This window comes from Primulina eburnea, chromosome 11 (assembly GCF_022965805.1).
Source record: "Primulina eburnea isolate SZY01 chromosome 11, ASM2296580v1, whole genome shotgun sequence".
NCBI classification, from domain to species: Eukaryota; Viridiplantae; Streptophyta; class Magnoliopsida; order Lamiales; family Gesneriaceae; genus Primulina; species Primulina eburnea.
In genome coordinates, this window is record NC_133111.1 from 313,519 (window position 1) to 339,070 (window position 25,552).

Genomic DNA, 25,552 nt, shown 5'->3' on the forward strand with positions numbered 1-25,552 from the left:
AAATAAAAGTTATGATATGTTTGTGCTTAGATAAATATTTAAAAATATGTTTTTTAATTTATAAAATTTAATGAAAAAATGATTTTTTAAATAAAAACTCTCTTTTAATCCAAACACATAAAAATTATAAAAAAGATATTTTTTTTAAAAGCAAATTTTTTAGTCTAGCTTTTTAGCCAAATAGGGCTTACAAGAATCAAGAAGCGCGACAGGGATATTGGAAAGTACTTTATCTGCCCAAATATAGTGGGCCGTTAGGTAAAGCTATTGAGGCTAACAGAAATTGGGCCCATTTAATATTTATTTCCCGCTGTCGTAATTTCAATTCAAACTCCGAAAACTCTCTCTCTCTAACATGGTTCCATCTTTCGTGTTCCCCAAATCCCTCTCCTCTCTGGAAGAGGATGACGCTTCCGATTACGCCCCCCGACTCACTGTTCAAAATTCCTTTTCTATATCTTCCCTCCGTCCCTCGGAGCTTGAAGAATTTGTAAAAGGTATCTTCTGTCACACGCGCAGATTTTTGCAATTATCCATAATTTTTGAGCGTCTTTCACACTTTTTCAATACAGGGACTTGCTTTGATTTGTCGGACAAGGAACTCTTTTGTGTGGAAGAGCAGGATATTTTCGACAGATTGTACGCTTTGGTGAAGGGATTTACTGCCCTGAAGCCGGGTTGCAAGTTCAACTTAGTGGAGTCGTTGAGGTCCAATTTAAGTGTTTTGTTGCCAAATGTTGACTCTCTCTCTCGCGCACGCCGGTCCCTCTCACTGTATGATGGTGAGGGCGATGACTGTGCTGCTGATCAACTTGTGGTTGATAGGGTCGCATCTCATCGAAATGCGTTTAAGATTTACACATTTTTCCTTGTCCACATCCTGCTCATCGAGGAATCCTACTTCTACTTCTGTTACCAATGCTGCTAAAGTAACATGTTTTTTCCCATCACCTCTCAATATTTAATCATATTTATATGAACACACATTGAATATCTTGGTTTGTTTAGGTGGCAGCTAGCAGTAGGAAGAGACAACCTGTGAACTCATGGAATTGGGAGATCCAAAGGGGAAGAATAATGAACTTGATTGCTAACTCACTGGATATCAACCTCTCGTTGCTCTTTGGCTCACCTGACCCAGAGGAAAATTTCTTATCCTTCATTGTGAAGTAAGTTTTGTGCGATTTCTTTTTGGTTTTCAGATTTATTAATTATTAATGCTTTGACATCTGATATGACAAAATTGTTATTCGTAGAAATGCATTCGCGATGTTTGAGAATCCTGTTCTGTTAAAAGATTCGGACACTAAAGATGCTTTATGTCGTATAATTGGAACATGTGCTACAAAATACCACTATGTAGCTCAGTCATGTGCTTCTATATTGCACCTAATTCATAAATACTGATTTTTCCGTTCCGCACTTGGCTGATGCTGTTGCTTGGGCTGAAAAGAAATATGCTGATGGAAGCATGGCTACATCTCTCATAAGTGATATTGGAAAGACAAATCCGAAAGACTATGTCAAAGACACTGTTGGGGCTGAAAATATTGGGCGGTTTTTGGTAGAACTTGCTGATCGATTGCCAAAGCTGATTTCAACTAACATTGGTTTGTTGGTCCCACACTTTGGAGGAGAATCTTACAAGATAAGGAATGCTCTTGCTGGAGTGTTGGGTAAACTTGTATCTAAGGCCTTTAACGATATAGAAGGTGAGGTGAGTTCAAAATCTATACGTCTTCGAACAAAGCAGGCCATGTTAGATATCTTATTGGAACGCTGCCGTGATGTCTCTGCTTACACTAGAAGTCGGGTTCTTCAGGTATGGTCCTGAATTATGTGAGGATCATTCGATTTCAATTGGTTTGTGGAATGAGGTCTCAGCAGTTGCTGCAGGTAGGTTGGAAGATAAGAGTGCCATAGTGAGGAAGTCTGCTCTTAATTTACTTATAATGATGCTGCAGCACAACCCTTTTGGACCTCAACTTCGAATTTCTTCTTTTGAAGGCAACCTTAGAACAGTATAAGAAGAAGCTAAATGAGCTAGTACCTCAATCTCCGCCCAAAACATCTGATGATGTTCCTTCAGATAATGACGTTTCTTGTGGCGACAGTGGAGTTGAAGATGGAGACATTGAGGTGGATTCAAAGGAGCACTATAGCATGACAAATAGCTCTGTACCTTGTGAAATTGACTGCTCAGTTCAAACAACTTTTGTACCAGATGTTGGGAATGTGGAGCAAACAAGGACGTTGATTGCTTCATTGGAGGCAGGCTTGAAATTTTCAATGTGTATATCTGCCACCATGCCTACCCTCATTCAGTTAATGGCTTCATCTTCATCAAGTGATGTGGAGAATACTATTCTACTGCTCATGAGATGTAGGCAATTTCAAATTGATGGTTCGGAATCCTGCCTCCGCAAAATGTTGCCTTTGGTAATGCCTCACATCATCGTACTGTTATTTTAGGGCATATAGAGTTTTTCTTGCCAATTGTTATTCTTCCCCTTGAGCTCATGTTATTACCAACTTTTGACTATTGTCAAAACATTTTATTTTGATTTTCTAACCTCTTTATTATGTATGTGGCGAACAGGTATTTTCTCAAGACAAATCGATATATGAGGCCGTAGAGAATGCATTCACTACAATATATTTGAGAAAGAATCCTATGGAAACTGCCAAGAATCTTTTGAATCTTGCTATTGACTCAAATATTGGAGATCTTGCGGCCTTGGAATTCATCCTGGGAGCCCTGGTATCCAAAGGTGATATAACTGCGTGCATGGTGAGCTCCTTCTGGTGAACTTAGCAATATATTTGACACGAGTTTTCTCATCGTAAGACTAAATCATGTGTGTTACTTGGTGGAGAAGGATTTTGGAATATTGATTTATACCTTTTTAACATATCTACACACATGATGAGGCTTAAACCAAGAAACTAGTTCTTAGAAATCCAAGTGCTATACGACTGTTCTCATTGGTTGACCAGAATATTGATTTATACCCGATCTTGTTCATTTTACAAGGGGCAGCACTTTGGAAGAATGCTGATGGTCACATGGAATTGACATTTGCAGATCTTTTGTCTTTCTTCCCTTGATTAATTGCACCATGTCTGATTTACTGTCTGGGAAATATTTGGCTTTTCATTTGGTGTTAATCTTCAGTGTTAAGAAACAATATCAAATATTATAAAGTGGAAGATTGTTTGGTTTGACGCCTGGATGCTATAATCATTGTATATGCTGGTAATGGATATCATTTCACTTGATTCATTCACAATAAAGTTTGAGGACCAAAAATTTGAATATGTTAGGAACCTTCGTATTAAAGCAAGTAATATTAGTTGGGTGATTTTCAAGAAGTTTACATGAATATCATCCTCATACTCTCGAAACCTGAAAGCATTCATTTTATTTAAATGACCCCAAAACGATGGAAATTCAGCTGCTTTGTCAGAGATTTTTAAATTATAGAAAAACTGTTCTGAGAAGATGACTTTTATCTGCTGATTCTGTAGCCTTTCACGTAAGTTATGTTCAGTCAAAATTTCCATATTTCCATGTCCTGAAGTTGAAGGATTTTTGTTAATCCGATTGATTTCTATTCCAGTTATCAGCACTATGGGATTTCTTTTGTTTCAATTTCGGTGGAACAACAGCTGAGCAAAGTCGCGGTGCTTTATGTGTCCTGTGCATGGCAGCAAAATCTTCTGCTGCTGTTCTTAGCTCTCACAGTACAGGACATTGTTGATATCGGATTTGGTCGTTGGGCAAAGGTGGAACCTTGCTTGCTAGGACCGCATGCCTAGCATTACAAAGGTTGTCTGATGAAGATAAGAAAAAGTTGCTGTCTTCTAATGGCAGTCGTGTATTTGGTATTTTAGAAGGTTTGATCACCGGGTTTTCACTTCCAGAAAATATATGGTATGCAGCTGCTGATAAAGCTATAGCTACTATATACACCATTCATCCAACTCCTGAGACAATGGCTGCTGATTTAGTGAAAAAATCTGTCAAGTCTGTATTTGATTTTTGCGAAGGTGAGTTGGACGATAGTAGTTCCAATGTCCTTACAGCAGTTCCTGTTTCACAACTCAGTAGATCTCTATTCATTGTTAGTCATGTTGCCATGCACCAACTGGTCCGTATTGAATCTTGTGTGAGGAAGATTCAGAAAGAAAAATCCAATAAAGAGAAGATAAATGCTGAAAATAGAGCTAATGCAAACACAACAGATGATGCTCCACAGGTGATGACTTTGATATTAGTGTTTTCTGATTTTGGATCTGTTGTTTAGATCGTAAGCATTTATAGCTATTCGTTTGAAATTATCTCTTGCAGGACTTGGGCATCAACGCTGAGTTAGGTCTTGCAGCCTCTGACGATGCAATGCTTGATAGCCTTGCAGAAAAAGCTGAAAAAGAAATAATATCCTGTGGAAGTACCAAAAAGAACTTGATTGGCTACTCTGCACCATTTGTGTCAGAATTGTGTAGAAACTTTAGTTTGATGCAAAAGGTGATTGTTATAGTATATTGGTCTCAGCATATCAAAGATTTAGGATATCTTCAAGGTTTAGAGTGTTGTGCGCGTAGTTTTATCTAGCACATCATGAAGGCTTCTTGGAGTTTTTTTCCTCAAACTTAAGCTGATGATTGTTTGACTGTGCTGTCATTGTAGCCCATCTTGCCATGATCGATATAATCTGCATGTTGTGTTGTTTATAGCTAAAGGTTGTTAGAACATTACGAGTACAAATTTTCCTCTGTGTCTGCTGAAACAAATTTGGGCAACACAATTAGCTGGGGTAGCCCGTGCTAGGATTACCTCATGATAGTTTGATTTATTGCCTACCTGTTTTTTCTGTCGAATTTGTTTTGGTGAACTGGCTTAATTTCTCTTGTTGTAGCATCCTGAAATGCAGACATCCGCAATGCTTGCTTTATGCCGATTAATGATAATTGATGCTGCATTCTGGTAAGGAAAGACCCTCTGCATGTCCATATGTGTACAAACCATATATGCATGTTCAAACGTCTGATTAGCTTTCATCTTATTTTGTACCTGCTTCCCAGTGAGTCAAATCTCCAACTGCTTTTCACTGTTGTGGAGAATTCGCCTTCAGAAACTGTACGTTCAAATTGCACCATAGCTCTTGGAGATCTGGCTGTTCGTTTTCCCAATCTGTTGGAGCCATGGACAGAAAACATGTATGCTCGTCTCAGAGATCCATCAGTATCTGTTCGAAAGCACAGTGTATTGGTGCTTTCGCACCTTATATTAAACTGATATGATGAAGGTTTAAGGAGTCTTACTGAACTCTACTTGTTATTTTTTGTGTTCACTTGATGTTAGTATTGTGCTTGACTATCAAATGTCCAGGTTAAAGGTTATATAAACGAAATGGCTGTGAGACTAGAAGATGAAGATGAAAGGATCTGTAATCTAGCCAAACTTTTCTTCAATGAACTTTCGAAGAAAGGTAAAATCACTGACCAAAGTTTTAAAATTTAAAATCAGTGTCCATAATTTATATATCTTGTATTCTCAGTAAGGATGTTCTGTTGTAGGAAGCAATCCTGTATATAATTTACTTCCAGATATCCTTGGAAAGCTATCCTACCAGAACCTGAAAGAAAAGTCTTTCTGCAACATAATGCAGTTTTTAATTGGTTCGATCAAGAAGGTATTACACATTTTGGCTACTCATTCGGGATAAAAAATTTCTCTGAGGTGTAAGTTTACTGAGCCAGTTGAAGTTCTCCAGGACAAACAAATGGAAGCTCTAGTTGAAAAGTTATGTAATAGGTTTGTCGGAGTGGCAGGTAAAGTCAGCAATTTTGGTATAATTTTTTCCTTTCATAAATCTAATCAATATGCCAGTGACAAACAAGAAAAGCATTTTTGATTGCTCCTTGCAGTAAACTTTGAACTCAGTGGTAAACCTTTACCTGTGATCCTATATCCTTTGTTTTGATCAAAATATTCAAGACTTCTTGAATAAATTCAAATCAGTCTTGTCCACTGCAATATTGATGAGACCTGTGTTTTTGAGAAATCTATAATATGATATGTCCAAGAAATGTTGACTAAAGACCTTTTTCACAAATCTGTTAGTGAGGGCCTGTGTATTGAATTCTGATTGCATATATTAGTTCTCACGTAGCTGAAAATCCAAGATTCATTTTGTATTAAGACAGAAAATCATGTTCTGCAAGAGCTTAGTGTATTTTCAAAATATGTCAAATTAATAGTAGAATATATTGGCTTATACATTTCACTAGATTACACTTAATATTGTTCTTTTAATCTTAAATTACAGATGTCAGACAATGGGAATATATTTCATATTGCCTCTCTCAGCTAGCCTTTACAGAGAAGAGCATAAGGAAGCTGATGGAGTCATTTAAGGCCTATGAACATGCATTATCTGAGGACACCGTAATGGAAAATTTTAAGAACATAATTAGTAAGGTATTAATTGAAGATTGTTTAGTTAATGGATTAGGTTGCTCTGTCACATCCTATTTGACATATTTGAAAAGGTCCACACTTCTCTGCTTAATTTCCATACGCTCTCAGGGGAAGAAGTTTGCTAAGCCAGAACTAAAATCAAGCATTGAAGAATTTGAAGAAAAGATCAATAAGTTCCACACTGAAAAGAAAGAGCAAGAACTTACTGCAAAGAACGCACAAGCGCATCAACTAAAGACAAGTAGCTCAATATATTTTGATGCGATTAAGAAAGATGCAGAAGAAAGTGACAGATCTGAAATAACTGAAGGTAGGTTCCACTAATTCAATGATTTTGATTCTCTTTTTTCTTGAAGGGCTACTGGTTGGTGTCATGGCTATTCTGATTTTCATACGTGCTTATGAGTTTTTCTATCAAAATGGCTCTTACATTTCATGCTTGATGTGTTTGAAATTCCATTATCTGTGTTTCAATCATTTAACAAGCAAAAAAGGAAATTTATGAAGCTGTTAAATGTATAAGCTATCTAGGCCAAATTTGCGACATTTAGTAGGCTTTAATTTAGTTATGCACGGTAAATTAGACTTCGTAATATAGGTTCAAGCCATGTCCCTAACTTATGAGTAACAAAGTGAGAAAAAATATCAGAAGAAAATGAGTTGTCCTCGAACAATTTTGATATTGGCCGATGTTGCTTGGATGTTCATAGTGTGATTTACTAACCAATGCTTAAACTTGTGGTGTTGGCTCTGTTTCCCAAAATGTTTATCATTAAAATTCTCACCTCTAGCTTTCATGCTAGTTTAGCCAAGAAACTGTTAAGTTCAACTGCTAGCAGAACAATAGCCATCAATGTAACTCTGGGTAGGTCAATTAGATTTGATTGACTTCATAAAATTCATACAGTTTCTGCTAAACCATGTTGGTGCATTCCCTTTCTGACATGTTATGGGAATGAACATCGTCCTATTTTTTTGGCTTTTTTATTTTGTTTTCCATAATGTTCCTCTGCTTTGTCATTTAACTTGTATTGAAGCTGTCTGGATCGAGATAAACATAAAGTGTTATTGGAAGAATTTCTTGGTTGATTCAATATAATCTTTTCTTAATCTTCTCTTTGAAATGAAACAGATGGTGAAGCAAGTGACCATGCTATTCGAGAGACAAGAAGTATGCTCTTAAAATCAAAAACCACCAAGCCAAGAACACATTCACATGCATGTAGTGAGGTGGCAAACTTACAAATTGATGATGATGAAGTTCAGTCGCCTCTTATTCATAGAAGAGGTAATGCATGCTTCAAACTCGGAAACAACAATGAATTCTTCTTGGGTTCAGGTGGTGCTCATTTATTGTCGATGGTTGCAGGTGAGTCCAAATCCAGGGCGAAGAAAAGCAACTCCAAGTCTCAAAATGTTGATTCTTACAGCTCAACTAGAAGAAATAAGAAGTCAACAAGGAAGTCAGTATCTCTTTCCTTCTTCTCCCCGCCTTAGTGTTCAATTATGCCACACTGACACATTCATTTAGTAGTAGTTTTGGCATCTCAGCTTCATATTAACTAAATTTTGTTTGCTCACATTTACGAGCTTCATTGTTTTTCATTTTATGACTGCTAATTTGGCATCTCTCCACGATTCCATCTTCTCAGATTTTGAGTCCTTTTTTGGGTAAGCTTAATATCAGAAGTTTTTGGTGTCAAAGATTGTTAATGCCAACTAACCACGAAAATATTTTTTTTAAGATCTCAAAGAAATGTAACCCGGCTCAATCACAATATTGAGGTCCTTAACCTTGCGCTGGAAGCAGACCTTGTTTCATATTCAATAGTTGTTTTCAGTTAGTCTTTGTAAAAAATTTGTATTTTTTGCTATACTTAATTTCATGGCCCGTCTTAAATCTCAAAATGCGTTCTTGCAAAAAAATTGCAGGTGAGGATAGGACCAGCAAGGGACCAGATATATATATATCTATATGTATCTGGATATTTTTTGTGGTTTATTGACATTCATCCTCAATATTTTATTCACGAACGTGTGTATCTGTTGTTTCTAAGTTCGAACCTTCCCATTTTGTGATTTTTTTTTGTAAATTACTCGAAAATGTGTATAAATTAATACATACACCATCTCGATGTAGGACTAATGTTCTATAAAGCAAGATTAAGCGTCCAATGTGATATAAAATACAATGATCTACCCCTTAGTTTGCATTAATTGTGCTCAATGATTGATAAGATGCTAGAAATTTAATTTCAACTTAATATTATAATATATTGATATTTTATTTAAAACTTTCCTTATGATTTTTAAACAATCTAAAAAGCTTTCCATAAGAATTTGTTTTTTGGCTTAGTTATTTTTTTTTTCAAAATTCTTGACGAAAATGAATTTGTTTTGTATGAAGTTGAAGATGACTCAGATGAAAAGAATTAGATTAAATCGAAGTTCCAAAATGAGTTAAATAATATTCGATTCTTTCTGGTATCTAATATAAAATAAATTATCATTATATTATTTTTTTTATCGAGTTTTTGGTATAATCAAAATTATTTTAAAAACTAAATATAAGTGTTTATAGTTAAGCTTTTAACCTAAATTGAGCATTTCCAAATTATTTTATCTAAGCTGTTTGGTATATTTTATATGTTACTTAATAACGATTAATAAGAGCTGCCAAATATATTATGACTATCAGACTATCGTTTTATACTTTGTAATATCGCAATTATTAAAAAGTATGCTGGGCTTTAGTCTTTAGACCCAATCAAAGCCCAAATAAGCCCAAGATATCAATAATGGATCTGCTTTAAACTTCTGTTTCCCACCATCACCATAGCCCTACTAAAACCCCGTGGAGGCGCAAGAGCTAACTGCCACCGGTCACCAACAGCGGCCGCCTTACGCCACCACATACCGCCAGATTGCAGAAAGCATTGTACGAGAAAATATTTTCTTCCTATATATATTTGTATATCTGGAGAAGACTTAACGAGCTCAAAAAACATGGCGTATCAAGGGAGTAACTTGAAATCAACCTCCATAAATGGAGTGAAAATGTACTCAGTCGCCGCCAACAACCGCTCAGTAGCTACGTGGCTTCCTCCCAAGAAGCGTAGAGCACTTCGTAAGAACCCAGGTGAAGATTTAACAATTCGAGTTTTCATTGTCGAAGCTTTATCGCTGCTATAGCGCTCGGGTATTCCTTATCTTTTTGCCAGTTTTCTAGTCTATTACTGAACAAAATCGAATCTTTCAACCGAGTTACTTAATTTTACGAGAAATTGTTATTTAGGTGCTGTTCAGTGAGGTAAGAAATAGTTTGTTTTAATTGTATAAATGCCCTTGCAAAAGCTTGAGGATTCTAACTTTATTTTATTCTTGAGGAAATACGAGTATCAAGCTACTTTAAACTTGTTTTTTCATTGTTCCGGGGAGTGAACTTGGTCTTCTAGAAGCGAAAATTACATCTGGAATAGTTTTAAATTGCATCAATCTTTATCATTGTATGTTTTGTATAGTGATTGTTAGCAATAACTAGTTTCTACTTGAGTCTCCAGATTATCTGCAGAGGGTAGATTTGATTCAGGACTTGAAGTTTGAAACTGCAACGTCTAGAATTAAGGTGACCCCTGATGGCGAGTATTTGATAGCCTCAGGTGAATTGTTGATTTGATTGACCCGTCATCTTGATCTTCCGATGTATTGTATGATAGAAGGATACTGACTATTTTTTAGTAATTTTCAGGCATTTACCCACCACAAGTCAAAGTATATGAGTTGAGGGAGTTGTCACTGAAGTTTGAAAGGCATTTGGTTTCCGAAATCATTGATTTTGAGGTAATACTTTTGGCAAGAGTATTTAAATGAAGATTGTTTTGCAGATTGTTTTTTCAAAAGGTTATATATTATTAATCTGCGGCTGAAGTAGAGGACTAAAAGTAGGAGATAGATGTGCTCGACTATATACCTTCAGCAAGATATCTGCATGCATTTGCTTGCTTAAATGAAAAATAGAAATGAGGATGCACATGGACCATTCTTTTTTTCCATTTATATACTATTGGCAGTAATTCTGTATAGTTTGGGTGGGTTCAGGATGTGTAATTATGAATGTATCTCAAACTTCTTGTTTAATTGTCAACAGCTAGCTTTCATCATTATGAACTCTACCGGTTCCCATGAAAGCATGACCAATTTGACTCCCAATCCTTTGAACTGTGCTGTGTTCTAATTGTAACCCAACTGTCACGTGAAACTGAGTGAATTTGTAATTTTCGATCTCTTCCAGGTGTTGGATGATGACTATTCAAAGCTTGCATTTCTTTGTGCTGATCGTTCTGTTTGTCTCCATGCAAAATATGGAAGTCACTACAGTCTGCGAATCCCAAGGTCTCTCCTTCTCTCACTTTGTTTTCAATTAATGCATGCTTTGTGTATGTGACCATGGTACTGAGACTATGTAGTACAGATACTTCTCTGAAGTGTCGGACACGGGTATGACACGAACATGGATACGGTATTCCGATACGCGTGTCAGATACCACAAAATCCGTGTCGTTGACTTTTTGTAAGTTTGACGAATCGGATACGTCTTGGACATGACTAGGATACGCCATGGACACGGGGATTCTTCTTGAATCATTCATTTGAAGTTGTACATTATATATATATATATATATATATATATATATATATATATATATATATATATATATATATATATATATATATATATATATATATTGATAATTGTCGTATCCTAGCCGTCTTGTGAGTTATATTTTCAAAATTTGTCGTATAGCTGTATCGTATTCAATAATGTACCCATTTGAATTTGCATTACTATTCTAATCATGGATTCATGGTGGCACACTGAACATTTAATTTGTTAGAAATGTATAATATTTACAATGAGATAATTATATTAGGACATAGAGACACTTGCATTATTATTCTTAAATTTGCCATCCATCTGATTTCTAGTCATATCACAGCTTTGCTTCCGATTTACACTGAACATGGTTAGACTGCACTAATTGTTGACTAGGCAGTCGCCAGTCCTTGTTTTGGATAATAAACATTTTTAGCTAGATTCTCACAGTTCTTTTTCTTCCTCAATTTTTTTTTAAAAATTGTTTCTCATTTTCACCATGGCTTATGCTTTTATTCTTAACAGGATGGGCAGAGATATGACATATGATTGCTGGTCTTGTGATCTTATCTGTGCCGCTTCATCTCCAGATCTTTACAGGATAAACTTGGAACAGGTTTGTCTTGCGGAAATTTATGTTCCCATTTTCTTGAAAATGCTGTAACATCTGTTTTCATCGCCTTCTTCCCATTGTCTTTGAAAGCTATATTGATGAATAAGGTGTATCTAATTTTTCCCTCAAGTATTATTTTTATGTGTTTCAGGGTTTAGGTATTGGATTTATTTAATATTATCGGTCTTTCCTTTTAGTATAATTGGCTTAGTGTTAATTTGGTTTTTCCCCATAATTTTTTTTATTTGTTACATTTTATTGTTCTTAGGAGGCATTTCTCTACCCCAGTTCTTCATTTCATATGTGGTTTCCTTCTTGTTGAGTACTTTTTAATAATATTTGACTCAGCAATCAAGAAAGAAGGTATCCCTTTCCCATTAAGAAAAATTTGTTAGTTCAAAATGTTAATTTGGGGCTCTCTATTGATATCAGTAATTTGATTACTTGTCATATTTTGTTATTCCCTTTTTTTGATTCAACAACATGAAAGTTAGCTGTTTATTTATTCTTTGCTTCTGTTTAAATCTTCCAAGTTAGTGATTCTTTTCACAGGGGCGTTTTCTTTCCTCGCTCAACACCCAATCTCCAGCTTTGAACGTAGTTTCTCGAAGGTTTGTGAAACTTGATTTTCCTTCTAGCACTGTACTGCACCTTTTTTAGTTGTATTGTAGCTGGATGGTCTGTATAACATAAATTGTTCAATTGTTAATGCAGCAAGGTGCATGGATTAGTTGCTGGTGGGGGTGAAGATGGAGCTGTGGAATGTTTTGATATGAGAACGAGGTCTTCAGTAGGCAGGATAGATGTTGTTGCCTCCTCTGGCGACATAGATGGGGTAACTAATTCTTTTCTTTTCATTTCAATTTAAGCCGATGCGTTCTATAGATCTTAAACTTATTTAAATCTCTTTCCCCTGAAAGTTATCTTGTAGATACCAATATCTTGTATTTTGGTGTGAATGTTTTCGAGTGAAATTGAAATAACGTCAATTTTTCCACTTATTAGTTAATTGTTTGGATGTAGTTAATTGGTTACTCATGTCTGTTTCCTTCTAGATTGTCTCAATAATTTCAATATAATAATACTCCGTTCCAAATGAAAAAATGTTGTAAAGCTGCCTAAACTGTCAGAACTACTCCTGTTCCCTTTGTTAATATGATGATGTTGATTGTCTGATACATCTAGGAGGTTACTTCGATTGAATTTGACGGAGATGGAGGCCACCTCATGGCTGTAGGAAGCAGCAACGGGAAGGTTGTGAAAGTGCCTTGTTAACCTTGATTGCAATTATGTTGTGTTGGTCTCTTTCATTTTCCTTTGCTTTATCGTGTCTTCTGCATTGAGTTCGGTACATGCATGTCTCCAAAATTTTGTATTCTGAATATAGAGTTTTAATGGAAAAAAACCACAGAGATCACATAAGAACTCCAATATAATATTTCTACTTATTAACTACGTATTGATGAGTTTTGTGCTGGACATTTTACTATATTTATCATGTGACTCGCTAGCTTGTTCTCGGTCAATGTTTAGCTATAAGTCAAATACCAGGCATACCTTGACTTTCAGCTTCTGTTATTTATGGTCCAAATAATCTCACATGACAGCTTGAACTATACCTGCCACTGGTGGGACGTTGTAGTATGTTTGAAAATTTTAGATAACGTCTGCCCCTGTCAGCTTGAACTATACCTGCCAATGGATTTTCCATGAGTAGAATAAAGAGCCTTTTTCCAACGAATTGATACCATTTTAGTTATTTGTGATACAAAGATAATGTGGATATGACAGCTACATATTGCAAAAAATTGAAAAAATCAGCTGCTCAAAGCTAACACTCAGAACGAAGTAATTTTTGTTTTCCCTCTTTTTGAATGTTTTGTGTGCTGAATTTCTTTCTGTTGCATCTTTTAGTGCTAATTTCATTACCTCGAATATATTAATTACATATCAAGCCCGCTATAAATTGCAGATTCTTGTTTATGATTTGCGCTCATCTAATCCTGTTCGAATCAAGGACCATATGTGAGTTCCCGTTTTTGTTTTCAAATGAATTTAATTACTTGAGTTTCTTTTTTCAATCAGTATATTCAATTTGCTTTGCAGGTACGGAAGCCCAATACTCAACATCAGATGGCACAAAACTCTAAACTCTGAGCAAGCAAAATTAATAACTACCGACAAGCACATAGTCAGGATTTGGGACCCTGAGACTGTAAGACCCTCTACCACATTTTGTGATTAATAATTGACAGATGACTGTATCTTGCTCTTTGTATTAGGATGACTCATAGTTGTCAAGGGCGCAAGGCGCACCAAGGTCTTTTTCCATCGAATCATAGTCCTCAGAACTTTCTGACTTGTATATATTCTTCCCGGTTTTCATAATTTTCTTGATCAACATCAATTTCAATTTCTTCTTCTTTGTCCAATAGATGTGAAATCGGTCTTTTCCTAGTTGTTTTAGATGTAGATGCTTTCAACTCATTCTTCTGTTTCAGCGCTCTTTTTTTCTGATTCCAGCGTTGGAGCGTTGGGTTGCTAGGATTTGGATTTGGGTTTGGTTTTTGTTTTAAACACGTAATTAAAAAGAAATTCACTAAGGAAGCGCGACTGAGTGAACTTCCAAGACAGTCCAGAGCTCGCCTAGCGAATTGCTACACCTAGGATGACCCAAGGCGTAGGGTCGTTCATCGCCTTAAGATGAGAGGCGCTCGCCTTTGACAACTATGGGATGACTACATGCAAATAAGATTAACCACTAAGCATTATAGAGTTAAGGGATTTAGAGTTTGTGTTTTTAATGTATGGGAGCTTGAATTGTCATGTTACAAAACCTTATCAAGTCTAGCTATTAAGAGACTTATTGTTAGATCAGACAGTAAATATATTTCCTGACACTACATTTACATCAAGAAGGATAGCAACCAATTGTAACAGTAAAGATTTATCAGAAAATGGCCTTTCATGTCGCAGATTCTCATTAAAAATCACAAACAGTTGGATTTGTTGTTTTTACGCAACAAATATTTTCAGAAAAAGGACTGCTATAAGGATGAAAATTTGGATCTAAGAATCTCTGTTGCCCAATAAGTTACCATTGTTTTTTACGCTGCCTGTCCCAGAGAACGAATTAAGGCCTAGCCACTCTTGGAATGGACAAGAAATGAACAACCATGACTTCAACAAAATGTTGAAAATGTGAAGCTCTTGGATGCAACCAAACAACTTCTTTGTGCTCCTGTCTCGGGGATTTTCAAATATGCCCTTAGTCCCTCTTTTATAATTTTATTGTTGCATTATCCCCTACTCATAATCTTATCCTAATAATTACTTAGTTCATTGTGTCAACTTGTTCGGTTTGTTAGATATTGGGTTGTGTATTTTTCAGGGAGAAGGTATGACCAGCATTGAACCAACTGCTGGAAAAATTAATGATACTTGTGTCTTCAGCCAAAGTGGATTGATTTTGTTGGCTCTGGATAGCAGCCAAATACCATCTTACTTCATACCAGCTCTTGGACCTGCACCAAAGTGGTGTTCTTATCTAGAGAACTTAACAGTATGTTCATTAAGCTTGCTTTGACGATTATCTTGTACTTATGAGAGCTCTATTTGGTGCCAATAAACCTAATCATGCCATAGGAAGAGCTCGAGGAGGATGGACAAACAACTATTTATGATGATTACAAATTTTTGACGAAAGAAGACCTGGCAAAGTTGAATTTGACTAATTTGATCGGTACCAATCTTCTAAGAGCCTACATGCACGGCTTCTTTATCAATTACAAGCTGTATAAAAAGGTAATATTTGCATCTTCAAATGGGCCAGTTTTTTTTATTGAATCTTGATTATATTCATAAAATGAACTGTCTGTAATTTTCATGGACTGGTGTGTTAATTGTGCTGTTATATTTCTGGACAAATATTTTGTAAGGTCTTTATGATTTGAAGGATTAGTATTGAATATTCTTGTTTATATCTAATACATGGCCACGATGACTGTGAATACAGGCAGAAAGTTTGGCAGATCCTTTTGCTTATGATACATATCTGGAGAGGAAAAAACAGGAGAAATTGGAAGCTGAACGTGCCACTCGAATCACGGTAAGCTGTTTGAGATTCAGTTTGTGACTTTTGCAGAAACCATTCTGCATTTTACATTATATTTTAAACCTATTGTTTTGTTTATATTTACTTGCAGATCAAGAGGAAGCTTCCGAAAGTTAATCGAATTTGGCTTCCCGTCTACTTGAAGAAGATGAAAATCATGATGATCAGAAGGGCACTGATGGTACTGATACTCTGAATGTACCGGACAAGAAGACATCAAAGAAAAAGAAGGGTCTCACCAGTGAGGTTCTCAAAGATGAGAGATTTGCTCCAATGTTTCAAAATAAGGTAATTTAAGCAGGGAACCATTAATAGGAGCTAACAATTTAGTTTTTGGTTTGCTTTTTGTTTTATTGATATTTGTGTAAAATGTCCAAGTATCACGAATTGCTGGAAATTATTCATCTCAAATTTTGTTTCTTCAGTGTCTGATTTCACTATTTTATTCTTAAATGTTTTGCAGGACTTTGAGGTTGATGAGTTCTCACAAGAATATTTGGCTTTCCACCCTATGGCAGCACCTACAAAGAAACCATCATTATTTGACGAGCACTTTGAAACTGTTGCAGAAGAAGATGACCAGAGTATCAGTGGTTCTGATGTGCCATCAGATAGCGAATCAGAAGAAGATGGGAAAACAAATAACAATACCAAATTTACAAAGAAATCTCGAGTTCCAAGGTTCCCCATCCTTTTTTTTTTCTTGGATGGTCTTTATCATATTTAAGAAAATTAATAAGAATATTAATCTAGCCAGCAGATTGTTCATGCCTTCTATTTTGTCTACCCTTCCAGATTTTATGAAGTGAAGGATAACCGGCATGCAGAAGCATTCAGGAATCGTGAGTCTCTCGGACAGGAGGAGTTTCTCCCCTTGGGAGAAAGGTTAGCTCTTAGGAAACAACGGGAAGATGTTTCGAAGAGTGTAAAACATGGACAAGGAGGGTCCCGGGAAATCTCTTTCAATCCCAAAAGCTCGAAAAAGTACATGGAGAGCGATGAGGATGATGAGGGGCGACCTGGAAAGAGGAGGGGTGTACAATCGCTGAAACTACCTGGTCTTGGCGGTCGTGGCGGCGGCAGAAGAGGTGGTTTTCAAGGTCGTGGTGGTGGCAGAAGAGGTGGTTTTCGAGGAAGGAACAGAGGAAGAGGTAGGAGTTAAAAGTCTACTGTTGTTTCTCAGGCGATGCGATATTTTTTGCTGGGTTCGTACCGTATCATCAGCTTTCAACAATTTAGTGGCATAAATGCTACTACTATATTCTTGTTTTTACTGTGATTTTAAATTTTGTTTTTCAATTTTCAAAGTTTTTTTCACTGAACTTTTAATGTGATCATTCATTTCATAATATTTTGTCATTGCATATGCGAAAAAAATTCAATTGAAGAAAACTAAGTATATCGTATTTTTCATAAAAATGGAAAAAACACTTGTTTAAAAAAAGAAGAATAAAAACCATGTAAATTCACTCGGTGTAATTTTCGTGGTTATCTTTAAATAAATTGGATTAAATTAATTACTCTTCAAATCTGTCAACATTTTTTTAAATAATATTTCCTTTTGTTTTGGAAGGGTGATGCTATATTACTGGACCCGGTTGGTATTTGGACTTACTTTTAACAATTGCCAATTTACATGAATTCACGCACTTAAGTTACAAGGAAAAAAAGTTGGTGGAGATGCCTTTTCTAATTGCTAAATTGGGGTGATAATGACTGGATTTGGGCAGAGACATTCTATTGTTTTCTCCAACATTGAATCTTGATTAACAAAAACAAACAATGCATGATTAAAACGCAAACCAATCCCCACTCTCCACCCCCCCGGCCGACAAATATAATGAACTTTTTCTATACATATCAAAATTTTAAATTTCTCAAACTTTTGAAGGATATATCAAATTATTTTTAATTTCTAAAAGGAAAAAACATCAAAATTTGAATTCAAATGCGCCACAATTAGTTAGTTTAAACCCGGGTTCAAGTTAAATGGTAAAAGAAAACAAGTGATAGGCTCTTTCATAAACCGACATTATACAATTTTTAATGTCGTAACAGAAGAAGAAATTAATTCTTATTATGTTTCAGTTGAAAATTAATATAAGGAACACACCAAAATATTACTGTAAAAGCTTATATATTTCCTTAATTAATATTGTGACGTGAAAACTATATTAAAGCCAATGGCTATAAAAATGAGACGTTTTTTTCAAAATATTTTAAGGTCGGAACTTAGTAGATTGTTCGGAAGAATTTGAAATTCATATTGTAATAAACATAACATAAAGAAAAGGAACCATTCAATAATTTTTCTTGATAAACTTATTCAATCGATAAAAACCCACAATTTAATTGGTAAAATCCAAAAATTTTTTATAAAAGAGAATTTTGAAACCGCGATTTTCAAAGTATTAAGTGTATCAGGTTGATGATATAATGCAAGCATGGTTGCCGGCCGTATACATTTAATCTTCTTTCTGAAAGCTGCTGTGTCAGCTAGCCTACATAATCAATAAATTAATGTAATTATTTCACGTGCTACGTACAAATCAATTCTCTGACAGATATATAGATACATGCATGAATATATATATATATATACATTATTTCTTAATTTCAAAAATTAAGATTCATTTTATTCTGAGTTTATCCTAACATTAACACACTTCGAAAACATATTTTCACATATATAATATTTCTAAAAACTCACGAGGTTAAGGTTTTTTTTTTTTTTATTTCACTTAGTAGCTAGAGACACATGCATGTCGTTGCAAACGTGAATTATATATTCATTGATCCAAAAAATTCAAGATAATATGCTTTTGGTGTGCGGTTGATTATAGTATATAATTACGTACTATTGATGTTTATAATTATATATATATATATTGTATTTTTTGAAGATTATTTTGTTTCGTAACATGTTCTATATTTATAATTACACAAATAATGCATGATTATGATTTAGTTTTATTTCTTTTTAATTTATATTATTTAAAGTAGGGTTTTGGAAAATATTTAATTTTCTAGGGTAACGTTCCACGAATTGAAGACGAAGAGTTTGGCATGTGAAAGATCTATTATGCCCTTTTCAACATAACATTCTATCTCGTAAAAATCCTTTTTGTCGATCTCTTACTTTATTTATTTATTTATATAATAAACAATGTAATCCTTTTTATCATATGCATGTAAAATGAATAATATTGAATGCAAGTGAAAGACACAATTGCCCTCCGGGCTGGCAGGCGTAAACGTACCTAGGTAGGTAGATAGATAGATGCGGTCTCCTCAGATTTCTTCCCACTAGCAAAATATGTACACAAACACTGCTTTGTATGTAATTATATATATATATATACACACACACAAAGCATGAGAATGAACGAATGAATGAAGAAGATGATGATGCATAGAATCTACGAGGGAAGGCTTTCATTTGCGGAGCCAAAGTATATCACTGAAATTGATTTTGACATTCAAAGGCGGCCGCCATTGATGTGCAGGTACTTCAGCTTCAGGAGCATAGTTTTGATGGTACTTTTAACGGGGTCTCTCTTGTTTCTGCCGCTAGTCCTGCCGCCGCTTCCGCCGCCGCCCCCTCTGATCCTCCTCGTCCCCGTCGCCATCATGCTCATGCTGATTTTCTTGGCCTTCACGCCGCCGCAACAGCCCGACCTTGGTTTTAATCCTCAAGCCGTGTGACCCAATATAATTATGAAAACAAACGTTTGTAAGTATCCTTTTGATATATATAAAAGTGGATTTTGTTATGGAAAAAGGGAACTGATCAGGTGATCGATTGATCATGTTTTGATTATATTTTTATTTTAAATAATAATGGTTCTTGATGATCGATCAGTGACGTAGAATCTTGGCCAGATCTTCTAACGTATTTCACATTAGTTAATTAGCAGATTGTTTTTAACATATTAAATTGCAATTAATCCACTTAATCCGACAAATACGTACATAATATATCATTTCTGTAATTTGTGTTTTTATGTTTTAATCAATTAATATTTCAAAGTATATAGAATTTCTGAATAAATAGAGCTGTTGTTCCTGATCTTGACAAGAAAGTAAAAAAAACATCATGAATTTCACGTATTGAAACTCATAGGATAATACTAATTTTTATTCACTAGTAAAAAATATACTTTGTATTTTTTATGTTTAATATCAAATTTCTTTGAGATGTTAGCTTGTAAAAAATTCCCTGTACCGCTCCTCAAATTTCTTTCAACATCTGTAAGACATGATAATTTTTTTTTAAAAAAACCCTTGCCTTTCAATTTTGTTTTTTTTTTTTTTGAAAAAAATATCACATTATATGAAGTTCTATATCGCAAGTACGTTTTCATTTTAAAAACTATTCTCATTCATATTTAAGCTTGATTCAGTGGCTTTTTAATTGGTCGTAAATTTGAATAATTATGGATCCAATTAATGGTCAGAGGTCCACACACATTCATCTTCAATTTCGGGGAAAGAAACAAATTTGAATATTTAAAGTATTTTCTGAATTTATTTTCAAGATGCATGTTTCCTAGAAAGAAACAACATCTCCCAAGTTATAAATTATTAAAACTTTATTAATTGTTTTATATTAAACAAAAAGGAGCTTAGCTTCTTGAAGGAAATCGATGAAACTTAATTATTAACGGAAATATTAATTTCATCCTATTGGTAATGAATGACATGATAAATCAAATGAAAAATGGAATCGAACACCAAAAATATCTCAAAATCGAGAATTATTAAGTCAAGGAAAATTTTAATTAAGTATTAAATAAAGGAGGTGCCATTTAATAAGCCGTGTGATACAGATTCATCTGTACGTAGCCATAATATTCCCAGGAGTGGTCCGCCAAGCTTTTAGATTAATTTGGCAATTTAACTTTTCATTAAAAAATATTTAGAAATTTAAACTCATTTGATTCGAGATGTTTTTTTTTTTAAAAAAATTCTTTCTTTATTCAACCCTGCAAGTAATTTTTTAATTATTTCACGTATAATTTAGTTATTTTATTGGATATTAGGATTAATTAAAAGAAATTAAATTTTTATTTTATAAAAAAACTAAGAACATATTTGATAAATTATAAAAACAAGAATGAAACATCTTTTGATTTGAAACAAATTTAAAATAATGCGTCTATTAAAATAAAATAATAGTAATTACCACCATTTAGTTTATATTAGTTTAAATTTTTATTCGTGTTTTATATTTTATTTATGGATATTAAGAAATTTAATTATAATTTTTAGTAGTTAATTGAGAATCATTAACAAAATTACTTAGAAACAGCAAAAGGTTAATAATGTCGACTTATATATACAACAAAAAGTAAAGAAAAAATATCTATTTGTAAAATAGTGGTAAAAATCATGATTTCAAAGATGATGAATTTCACAGTTTATATGAAATCGGTAAATTTGAGAAAAATACATATGTGCATGATTTGTTTAAAATTCAGTACCCAACAGATTTTTTTTTGTATTTTGGTACCTGACAAAAGACCACTTTAGTTTTTACTACATGTTTAATGTATTTTTACATTTTTACCCTTTTAATTAATAAAAAATATATAAATACTTATTTTTGTTGGACATTTTCTCTTTCCACTCATCAATCCCGATGCATTTGGATGACATGTATATTTAATTTAAATATTTTTTTATTAAAAAAACAAATTCTCAACTAATTGAATTTTTTGAAATACTTAGTTTTGCTTGTGAAATACTTAGTTTCAATTTTAAAATACTTGATTCAGTAAATGAAATACTCATAATGTTTATTAAAAACTGGATATTCGAATATGCATTTAAAAAAAAAACAAATTCGGAACTAATTGAATTTTTTGAAATACTTAGTTTTACTTGTGAAATACTTAATTTCAATTTTAAAATACTTGATTTAGTAAATTAAATACTCAGAATGTGTATTAAAAAACTGGATATTCGAGTATGCATTAAAAAAAAAACAAGTTCGCAACTAATTTAATTTTTTGAAATACTTAGTTTTACTTATGAAATACTTAATTTAAATATTAAAATACTTGATTTAGTAAATGAAATACTCAGAATGTGTATTAAAAAACTGGATATTCGAGTATGCATTAAAAAAAAAAAAAAACAAGTTCGCAACTAATTGATTTTTTTGAAATATTTAGTTTTACTTCTGAAATACTTGATTTAAATATTAAAATACTTGATTTAGTAAATGAAATACTCATAATGTGTATTAAAAAACTGGATATTCGAGTATGCATTTAAAAAAAAAAAAACAAGTTCGCAACTAATTGAATTTTTTGAAATACTTAGTTTTACCTCAGAAGGTGTATTAAAAACTGGATATTCGAATATGCATTTAAAAAAACAAATTCGCAACTAATTGAATTTTTTTGAAATACTTACTTTTAATTTTAAAATACTTGATTTAGTAAATGAAATACTCAGAATGTGTATTAAAAACTGGATATTCGAATATTCATTTAAAAAAAAAAACAAATTCGCAACTAATTGAATTTTTTGAAATACTTAGTTTTACTTGTGAAATAATTACTTTTAATTTTAAAAAACTTGATTTAGTAAATGAAATACTCAGAATGTGTATTAAAAAACTGGATATTCGAATATGCATTTAAAAAAAATCGCAACTAATTGAATTTTTTGAAATACTTAGTTTTACTTATGAAATACTTAATTTTAATTTTAAAATACTTGATTTAGTAAATGAAATAATCAAAATGTGTATTAAAAAACTAGATATTCGAATATGCATTAAAAAAAAAATCCCAACTAATTGACTTTTTTGAAATACTTAGTTTTTCTTATGAAATACTTAATTTAAATTTTAAAATACTTGATTTAGTAAATGAAATACTCAGAATGTGTATTAAAAAACTGGATATTGGAATATCCAACGCAAGTTCTCCAAATGCTCGCATTTCCATCCAAGATCCATTTGTATGACATGTTCATTTCATTTAATTATTTTTTTTATTGTTTAAAAAACAAATTCGCAACTACGCATTGAACTTTTTCAAATACTTAGTTTTACTTGCGAAATACCTAATTTCTATTTTAAAATAGTTGATTTGGTAAATAAGATACTCAGAATGGGTATTAAAATACTGGAAATTCGAATATGCAACTTAAGTTCACCAAATGCTCGCATTCTATCCAAGATGCATTTGGATGACATGTTCATTTTATTTAGATATTTTCTTTATTTTTTTAAAAAAAAATTCGCAACCAAGCATTGAACATTTTGAAGTACTTACTTTTATTTGCGAAATACCAAATTTCAATTTTAAATACTTGATTTGCTAATTGAGATACTCATAAAAGTTAATAAAATAATGGATATTCTAGTAGGCAATGTAAGTTCACCAAGTGCTCGCATTTCTATCCAAGATGCATTTAGATTACATGTACTTTTCATTTAAATATATTTTTTTTTTATTTTTTAAAAGAAAAAAAAAATTCGCAACTAAGCATTGAATTTTTTGAAGTACTTAATTTTACTTGCCAAATACTTAATTTCAATTTTAAAATACTTGATTTGGTAAATGAAATATTTAGAATGCTGTATTAAAATACTGAATATTCGAATATGTAACGTAAGTTCACCAAATTCTCGCATTTCCATCCAAAATGCATTTGGATGACATGTTCATTTCAATTTAAAATACTTGATTTGGTAAATGTAATACTCAGAATGTTGTTTAAAATACTGGATATTCGAATATGCAACGTAAGTTAACCAAATGCTCGCATTTCCATCCAAGATGCATTTGGATGACATGTTCATTTCATTTAATTATTTTTTTATTGTTAAAAAAATAAATTCGTAACTAAGCATTGAACTTTTTGAAGTACTTAGTTTCACTTGCGAAATATCTAATTTCAATTTTAAAATACTTGATTTGGTAAATGAGATACTCAGAATGAGTATTAAAATACTGGATATTCGAATATGCGACGTAAGTTCACCAAGTGTTAGTCTTTCCTCAGAAGATACATTTGGATGACATATTCTTCTCATGTGATATCTATTTTGTAAAAAAAAATATCAAATTCCCAACTAAGTATGAAACTTTTAAAATACTTAGTTTACTTGATAAGTACCTAATTTTAGTTTCAAAATACTTGATTTTATAAATGAGATACTTAAAATAGATAATAAAATACTGGATATTCGAATATGCATTATGATGCAATTTCAATGCTAATGAAATTTTAACAAATACATTGCTCATCACTTCTCATGAAATAAAAATAACAATTTATTTCGGTATACAAATAAAGAACTTAGTTTTACTCCGGGACAAGTATGCTACTATATTTTTGTTAAAAGTAAGTGCTTATTTTGATCTACAAACAACTTACTCTTACTCCACGATCAGTAATGAACTGTTTCATTTCTTTAAATGACATTAATAAGTATTCTAATGAATCTTAGTTGAAAAAACCAATCATGACTAAATTTACGTTGCATATTCGAATATCCAATATTCTATCACATATTATGAGTATCTCATTTACCAAATCAAGTATTTTAAAATTAAAATTAGGTATTTCGCAAGTAAAATTAAGTATTTCAAAATGTTCCATGCTTAGTGATCGAGCAAAACTTTCATTGTAAAATTCTTAGTAAAAATTAATAATATTCAAGCTCGAATTAATCATAAGTGTACGATGTCAAGTAATAATATAGCGTAAAAGAGTACGATTATTGTTCCTCTAAGGACTGTATTTCTCAATTATTATTCTCAGTTATTCAATTTTTAGCAGCGATACTTCAGATGATTGTTTACTACTACGATTATTAAATAAAAACTCAATGAAATGGTTCAAGGATTAAATGATGAAATAAATAAGCTAGAATGATTGATTAAAGTTCAATTGAGAAATGAATTTATTGAGAATCTCGGTTCACATACCTCTCGGTAATCTACTTAATTCGTTCGACAATGATCTATGCTTTCGACGAGATTTCATATCCAATTGAACACGCCCTCTCAAACTATGCCAAACTAATTCAACTCAGTGAAGTAATTAAATCTCTTTAATTATTTATCAAGGGTGAATTGCATGTCGTTTTATTAAATCCACTAGCTTTCGACCTACTGAACTATGACTATCGACGTATATCCGACTTCATATTTCTCTGTAAATTGTAAATCCACGGATTAAGTTACTCGTTCCTATCACGAGATATTCTCTCGAAGAACATTGTCCGGAAATCTTTAAATCTTCGCTCTAAGCCTTTTTTTCTTTTTCAAAACTTTTTGGCTGCTGAAAAGTCCTTGAACATGTCATTCAAATGCATCTTGGATGGAAACGTGAGTACTTGGTGAACTTACGTTACATATTCGAATATCCAGTATTTTAATACTCATTATGAGTATCTCATTTACCAAATCAAGTATTTTAAAACTGAAATTAATTATTTCGCAAGTAAAACTAAGTACTTGAAAAAGTTCAATACTTAGTTGCGAATTTGTTTTTCTTTTAAAAATAAAAAAATATTTAAATGAAATGTACATGTCATCCAAATGGATCTTGGATGGAAATGCGAGTACTTGGTGAACTTACATTGCCTACTAGAATATCCAGTATTTTAACACACATTCTGAGTATCTCATTTACCAAATCAAGTATTTTAAAATGAAATGA

General features: G+C 33.0%; 2 protein-coding genes across 2 annotated transcripts; both read left to right on the top strand.

Annotated features, from left to right (window-relative positions):
* The first annotated feature begins 346 nt into the window (after window positions 1–346).
* Window positions 347–8,392, top strand: LOC140804412 (condensin-1 complex subunit CAP-D2). The gene is given in 23 exon segments (XM_073160422.1): window positions 347–497; window positions 573–904; window positions 906–929; window positions 1,009–1,169; window positions 1,257–1,404; window positions 1,406–1,831; window positions 1,833–2,006; window positions 2,008–2,439; window positions 2,600–2,791; window positions 3,621–3,743; window positions 3,745–3,793; window positions 3,796–4,259; window positions 4,352–4,528; window positions 4,920–4,987; window positions 5,086–5,296; window positions 5,298–5,309; window positions 5,393–5,492; window positions 5,581–5,696; window positions 5,778–5,835; window positions 6,333–6,484; window positions 6,593–6,794; window positions 7,617–7,772; window positions 7,854–8,392. Coding segments are annotated over 23 exon segments (4,047 nt in total). The 5' UTR covers window positions 347–355; the 3' UTR covers window positions 7,982–8,392.
* Window positions 8,393–9,321: 929 nt separating this feature from the next.
* LOC140804348 (uncharacterized) lies at window positions 9,322–17,173 on the top strand. The gene is given in 17 exon segments (XM_073160303.1): window positions 9,322–9,623; window positions 10,045–10,143; window positions 10,233–10,324; window positions 10,776–10,876; window positions 11,664–11,754; window positions 12,304–12,362; window positions 12,466–12,586; window positions 12,937–13,005; window positions 13,724–13,776; window positions 13,858–13,966; window positions 15,143–15,313; window positions 15,397–15,555; window positions 15,767–15,859; window positions 15,957–15,984; window positions 15,987–16,153; window positions 16,329–16,546; window positions 16,661–17,173. Coding segments are annotated over 17 exon segments (2,130 nt in total). The 5' UTR covers window positions 9,322–9,490; the 3' UTR covers window positions 17,028–17,173.
* Window positions 17,174–25,552: the final 8,379 nt, after the last annotated feature.